We start from the raw sequence: 7600 nt of genomic DNA, 5'->3' as shown, positions 1-7600 counted from the left end.
CTCCTCAGTAAGCAGCAGCGTTCCAGAAGTGAAAAATAGATCTTTGTGACCTGAAAAACACTTTTCTCCTTTTCTCCCTGCCTGCTCCCCTACAGGCCCTGTCTGCTTATCACTATGCAGCTCAGGTTTCACAGCTACAAAATCTCACTGCGCTGTAGCTTTAGGGCTATTGACGGATGCACCTCAGCTCCGAGGCTGGGCTTGGAGGGGGGCTGCTGATGCGCCAACGCTTTCTTTGGCAGCACAAAAAGCCCCTGCCCAGCGTGCACAATCTTCCTCTGCTATCCTTAATGGCCTGGGAAGAACACAGCATGGTGATATTTGTTGCTCCATCTCCTAATTCACTATTTGAAAAGAAATAGCTGAGTTTATTGATGTGTTTTGTTCACTGTGAAGTGTATTGCAGTCAGTGTTAGACTTTTACTTTCTTCAGGTGAGAGCACAATTCAATCCGTACCAGCTGCTGTCACCCAGCTCCTCCTGGACACAAGCTTATTTCTAACAACAGTGATATGAGCCTTTGCATGCATCTTGGGATGTGCTGTATCACATCCTCGCTGTAGCACCATATTTAAAGGCCAGCTGAACATCTCAGCATCAGCACAGTGGCCAAGCTGCTCAGAGAGCAACAGGCAGCCAGCCTGCTTTCCTGCACCAGATGGCAGAAATGGGACCAGCACTGAATTTGGTGTGTGCAGCTGGCCATACAGCACTTCCTGCTTTGGCTCTGCCTGAGCACATTCTAGTGGATAAGGACAAACCATTTGGCAGCACACACCCACTGGCTGCTACTGGCCTGGAGACAAAGGTCCCAGGTCAGCCAGGAATTGAATATACATTCAGCACTTCCCTGTTCCCTGCACTAAAGGAGTGTGTTGTTCCTTATCTCATGCTCAGCGACCCTCTTTTTACTGTTTTTAAACAGTAGTTGTGTATCTATGTAGAATATTTCTTCTACAAATTGAAGAGGAATGGTAAATGAAGCAAGGGATTCCCATATGATGAAGGTTACCTGGGGCTGTTTCACTCCTGGGCAAGGCTTAGTTCCTGCAAGACATTACCTACACCACCCCTGAGTTTATTAAGTTGTTTAGTCCCTGTCCTTGAGCTGTCACCGAGTTGATGTCTGCAGACTCCCAGAGGTGCTCCCTAGGCACTGCTCTGGCACAGTCCTGTTCTGAGAGCAAGGGTATCCCCCTAGGAGCAGACAGGTGCCTGTGCTGGAACACTGCAACATTGCTCGCGGCAGAGGTGGAAGAAGTTCCTTGATGATGGCCTTTGTTTTGGAAAGCAAGAGGAAAAACTTCAAGGGAGGTCAGTAAGGCCAGGAATAAACAGCAGTGATAGCAGTCTTGCACAAATAAGCAAGAATGCAATGCAGAGAATGCCTCCACAAAGTTGTTTCAAAACAAATGGAACAAATTGAAATGCAGTAGTGGATGTAGTACCAATAGCAAATCACTGATGTAAAACATTTAAATATGCAACAGGAATCCCAGCAGCTTACAAGCTATCAGAGCAGCTATTTCTGATGAAATTTGGACATCGATTTGTTCCCTAAAATACTGTTTGTTGTTCACACTCATCAGCTATGCACAATGGGGTAAGAAAACAACTGTCTACAAAAACCAAGGAGCTATTTTTAAAAATTGCAGGGCTTTGGGTTTAGAAGTTCTTCTCCCTTATAACTCACTGCAGCGTTCTCTGTGCTCTGGCATCTTTCCTCTGGTAAGCTATAGGATAACGGGGAAAAAAACCCAAACCTTTGTAAAATAAAAAAACATTTTGTCAGGACTTCCGGCCTTCCTATGGCTCCCTACAGCTCAGCCAGCAGTTAAGCTGGTATGAAACCATGCCACAAGACCTGAAAGAAATAGATTTGATGCTTCAATGTCTATCTCTCTTACTATTACTCTTCCTGGGAGAATAAAAACACATTATAAGCACGCGTTACAAGCACACCCAGTTCCTTACCAAACAATCCAATTAAAAGCTTTCTTCCTTCAGCAGTTTTATTTTATGACTTAGGAAAAGTCTCTGCATCCTGATGTGTGGAGCACATGTGAGGTAAGCAGCTCTAAACCTTCCCTATTCCTAAGGGTTGCAAATTTTTGCCGCCTCATCACAAGAGTTTTTAGTCATGTCATTCAAAGCAACTCATCACCAAAGAAGTCTACATGAAACATGTCAAAAGCTGAATTAACACTACAGGGAGAAGAGAAAGACAATTTAAATAAGTACAGAAAGTGCTTTCTCTTACACAGTTTGGCACAGAGCGGTTGAAGGTCAGGATCTGATGGACTCCAGGCAGAGCACCCCTTGCACTCTGGCCCAGCAGAAGGCTGTGCCCTCCAGCAGGGGCCTGCTGGGGCTCTGCTTTGGTTATGAGTGACTGGTACAAGCCCAGTCACACTCAAAACAAGATGCTGTTCACCACATACACCCCATGCGTTGACTCCTGCCTGTAGGAGTCTGCCCAGTCACTGGGGTTTTTGCAGACTGCCGACAATCTGTGAGTAAGCAGACCAGCAGGCAGGACAGCACGCACCATTTCCATAAAAAGGGGATTTGCACATAACTACTGCCTGTTCCACATCAGCAGGGCCGTATCTGCACCACCCTGATTATCACAAACTAACTTTAGCTTCTCTCAGGACACAGCTTGAGACCTTGGTAACTGAGTTGACTCAGCAAAGAAGTGTTAACCCATCAGAATATGGATCCAAACTGCACCACTGACAGGTCGGCCAGGTGTGGCTGATGCTCTTTCGAGGGATCACAGAGATACCAACAATTCAAATGCAGTATTCAAATGCACAATCATCTCTGTTATTACACGTAAGCTGGCTAACATTCAAGCTATTGAGAAGAAGCAGCAATTTGTCTTCCTGGGTCCGCTTTTATGAGCTTCTAAATTACCCACCGTCATCCAGAAAGTGATCAAACTGTATTTATGAGTAACGCATAAAATTCAAACAAGACCTTTATTTACATTAGGTTTTCAAGCTCTGGTATTGCAACATACATAACAAAATTTCATACTACGCTTTTATAAGAAATCAGGTTGAAAAACTGATCTACAGAATCAATTTGTCAAAACTGACTAAGCAGAAAATGCATCAGCTCAGTTTCAGAGTACTCTGTCAATTTTATACCATCTGCTATCACTCGGAGTATTCGCGACGTCATGGTTATAAAAACAGAGTGCTCATGCAGGTTAATTTACAGTGAACTCTCAGAGAGAATGTTTCACTCCTCCTTGTTCAGAAGAGCAGGCCAACGCTCTCTACACTGTCTCACAAAGCTATTAAGGATCCAAACGGGGAGAAAACCCAATCTATTAGGAGATATTCAACAGAAATGAAACAAGATTTGGCAACACAGAGTCAGAACTTAAGCTGCTTGATAAACACAATTATAATCTCATTCTGTAGAAAACAAGGTGTAAAGATTAATCAAGTCATTTTATTCCGATATTAACATTATGCAGCAACCGACATGAGTGTCTTGATAAAATGAAAGGTGCTGCCAAGCTGACTTCTGAAATGCACACAAAGGATAAATGCAACAGTTCTGCTCACTGCCAGAAACAAGAAATGGCTTCAGGAGCAAATAACACTGATTGATACTGTGCTCAAGCACTACCTAACAAAATCTACTAACCTACGGATGGGGGAAAGAAAAAATAAAATCTCTCTTTTTTAAAAAAAAAGCAGCTTTGTTATCTTACTTGTAACACCTTATTTAAACCCCAAGTATTACCTCTTTCTACCAGCATAAATACGGAGCTTTCTGCACCTCTTATGATGTGGTTACAGACACAAAAATGTTATAGTTGAAAGCGAGAGCTAGTTCAAGGAATTTCAGACTTTGAAATCAGCAAGATACAAAGCTAAAATTCGTATGTTCCTTTTCAAGTTATGAATACTTTCACTAAAACATAAATATTTTAACATATATTAATTTTTCTGACATTCAAAATTGTAAAGTCAATATGGCAGAATTATTGTTAAAAGCACATATTTACAAATATTCTTTTTTCCATACATAAAGTATTTGGCATAATTATAACAATCTTACTGCATACACAACTGTTTGCTTCTTTTTCACATAATGGTACACTCCTTATTAAAATTTACCAATTATGTACAAAAATACTCAAACATTTATTATAGAAAACCTCTATAACCACCATCAGCAGCTTATAACTGCTTTAGAGAATATAAAAAGTGGTCACTTTCTTCCAGTTAAGCTATCAACAAATTGGACACAGCTAAAATCAACGTGAGCTTCCCAACAAAAGAGGGAGAATAACAGCGTGATTTAAAATGCAGTTCATACATCTGTTCCCAAGCACGTGTTAAATGGTCAGTAAAAGAAAGAGGATACCAAAAATACATACAGAAGGTGCTTTTGTCCCTACGGCTTGGCATGGTGTTAGCTTTCCAGATGCCAGTCACTAAGGTATGCCCGAAGGCCAAACACTGTCCTCCGACAGCAGACGATGGTGATGAACACGACCTAAAAAGCGAACCCCAACCTGATGCACTGCTACATACACATCCAAAGAGCCGTTTGGAATTTTTGCTAGGTTTATACAAAACTGCTAACGAACTCTGAATTTCCTTCTGAACTACTTTTTTTTTTTTTTAATAAATATCCAGTAATTCATATTCATACTTTGTTTAGTGTATTGCCCTCACACGACTTGGTGCTAACTCTAACAAGCAAATTAGATGAGTGTGTTTTTTGTACCCATGTAATACAGTGACTGTATTTCAGGGTGAACTCTCAAAAACAGCAGAGGAAGAAGACCTCCACTAGCAATTAAAAAAGCAAACAAACAAACAAAAAAAAATTAACTGGAACAACAAAGGTCATTTGCACCTGAAAAAGCAAAGGATGCACTGGATACCATAATACACTAATGGCAGCAGAAAGCTGCTCTACACTGAATGAAATGCAGGCATCTTTCCATCTTAAAAATAACAGCAACCAAGTGTTTGCTTCAAAAATTCCAAAGCACATTCTTGCTCAGCTCTCTGCAGTATAACTTGCATCATATCCGTTCTTCCACAGGCATTTGAAACAACCAACCCATCCACTGCATGGGAGAAATGACTTCCCACCTACTTGTGGAAACAGCTGAGCCTACAGACTGCTCTGTTAGACCACGTGCTGCTATTTCTATCAGTAAAGTCCCAGTCAGTACATTTTGTTTTGTCAGGAGCATTCATCTGGCTCACATGAGAATTGCAGGGGTTTACGTTTAACTTTTTAAATAAAAATAAAGTACAAAGGAAAGCATTTATCAGTATTCACCACCATGACATTAAAAAAGAGTCTCTCTTTCATGCTTCCTATAATATCTGGCAACCTAAATTAGTAATTTCATTTTAAAATGTGCAACGTAACATCAATAAGCATTTGAAAGTTACTGAAAGGGAAAGGTGGGCAAAATATTAAAGTGCCTAACTAAACGCATTTTACCATTTTTTAAAAATATTATTCCTTAAATGGTAAAGAATTCCTTGTGATCAGATCCCAAAGGGCTCCTCATAGCTGGGACACCTTGCGCGGCAACGGCCGGGGCCGCGGGGCCGGCTCAGTCCTCCTGCTGCTGCTCTCCGCGTTGCTGGGCCGGCCCAGCTGCGGCTTGGGCGGCAGGGCAGGGGGGTCGGTGGGGGGGATGGAGAGGCTGTGAGGTAGAGGGACGGGGCGCTTCAAAGTCCGCTCGTACACGCTGTAAGGCGGCGGGGTTTTGCTTTCCTTCCTCACGGGCTCCTCCGGGACGCTGTAGCTCGGGACCGGCGGTTCGCTGCCTTGACTTTCAAAACCCGACGTCTCCGAGGTGCTGCATCGGCTGAGCGAAGAGATGCCGCTGCTGTAGCTCCCCGACAGCACCGGGGAGTTGGATACGAGCCCCGTGGAATGGTACTCCACCGGAGATGGCGTGAATGACTGCACAGAGCCCTGCTCAAAAGAAAGGGCGTGAGAAGAAATTAGCGGCGCTGAACTGGGGAGGGCACTCCGGTGCTCGGGCTGCAAACGCACAGAGGCACTTGTGCAGGTTCTGAAGCTTGGTAAATGTAGCGCTGCATCTTGGTTTTAATTAAGATTCAGTAAAAAAACAATAAAAACTTATTTCAGGAGTACCCAAGTACACCCTAAGCAGTGCTCATGCCGGTAATTCATTTAAGTGAAAGCAAAACTGTATTTAATTGTTGTCTTACTATCTGGAAAAATCTGGAAGCCTTTAAAATGAGCTCTCAGCTTTCCCAGTTCTTTTAAGTGAAATCCATACCCACTCACAGTGTCTGCCTAGTGATGTCCTGCCCTCTAATGCCAAAACACGGCATTTGCATCACCTTCCATGCTGATGCTGCAATCTCTCCCTCAACATTCATTTTCCAAAGCTTTTCTCACAACTTCAGTGCACGGTCATGCAACAAAAGCACATTTACATTGTGGAGTTTGAACTGCGGCCCAACCCCATCCCCAGGTGATTTTTGGATGCACTGTGCCACTGTGCATGACACAAAACACCATCACAGCCCCAGGGACAAAGAAGGGTGAAGACATGAGGGTGTGTGGGAAGGTGAGAGCCAGGGAGCTGAGGGCTCAGCACCAGCACTGACAAAAAGCAGAGGGCAGGGACAGTAAAGCCATCACGGAGAAGTCCTATTCTAGTGGAACAAGTTCAGCAACTGCTCTAACAGGTTAGAGTACACCTTACAAGTTGGGAAAGTTTGGCAACTTACCTAATTGTGACTAGAGCAATCAGACAACCTAGACTTAACAGTCTCAAGCACAGGCTGAAAAATGGATGGAGAAATCATATCAAAGACAAATTCCTGACCCCAATTCTATTTAGACTGCTTGGCACCCAGCTGCTCAGCTTTAGATGAAATTGTGAGCTGTGCAACAAGGGTAGGGAGGAATGGCAGAGGAGCAAAAACGTATAGAGCTGGCTGCACTGACTTCATTCCACTGAGATAATCTCATTTACTAGGACTGGATCCACAGCACACTGAAACCAGTAGAAAAATCTTCATTTGCGTCAGGTTTTGTACTAGGATGGCAGCATGTAACAGTTGGAACAAAGACTAAAAACTGAGCCATGTGAGCTAAGGAAAAACAGAGCAGATTGTCCTGCAACCTCAGTGCATGCTGAAGATATTTCGCACGTTGTGGAGATGCTGCATATTAAGCACTTGCTTCAGATTCAAACCCTCTGTTTCTAAGGAAGGCGTAGCTGCACTCTTATCTATGCAAACATCCAGGGTCAAAGTTTTCAAGTAAATAGTGTAATTGGTTCAAGTTTCAAGAACAGTAGACACTTGGGTTAAGTGACTGTAGATAAAAATTAGAGGCTTGGCTTTTGACATTCAGAACACAAGCAAATACATGTAAATACTGCCTGCTTCAATTTAGCAGCTGAGCAGGAGCAAGTACTTCATTCCTGACAGCGCTGCAGACTCTGTATCATAATGAATAACAGTCTAGGCACCAAAGGAGTCTGGATGTTCATGGCTGCCTGGAGTGAAATCCAGCAACTCTCCGAAGTTTCGTGGGCCAGCATTCCTCTACTCTCAAGCAG

The 7600-nt window shown here is 43.2% G+C and overlaps 1 protein-coding gene across 2 annotated transcripts in view; it reads right to left on the bottom strand.

Annotated features, from left to right (window-relative positions):
• Positions 1-2965: 2965 nt before the first annotated feature.
• DOCK4 (dedicator of cytokinesis 4) overlaps positions 2966-7600 on the bottom strand; it is a 244154-nt gene continuing 239519 nt past the window's right edge. For both annotated transcript variants that reach the window (XM_042872551.1, XM_042872552.1), the window contains one exon: positions 2966-5973. In XM_042872551.1, coding sequence (XP_042728485.1) covers positions 5557-5973 — 417 coding nt within the window. In that variant the 3' untranslated portion in view covers positions 2966-5556. The remainder of the gene's footprint in view (positions 5974-7600) is intronic.

The sequence above is a fragment of the Lagopus leucura genome, unplaced genomic scaffold, assembly GCF_019238085.1.
Source record: "Lagopus leucura isolate 7727_CA_CO unplaced genomic scaffold, USGS_WTPT01 Super-Scaffold_100008, whole genome shotgun sequence".
NCBI lineage: Eukaryota > Metazoa > Chordata > Aves > Galliformes > Phasianidae > Lagopus > Lagopus leucura.
Note: the sequence above shows the minus strand (reverse complement) of the source record. Positions and strands in the feature narration are given on the sequence as shown.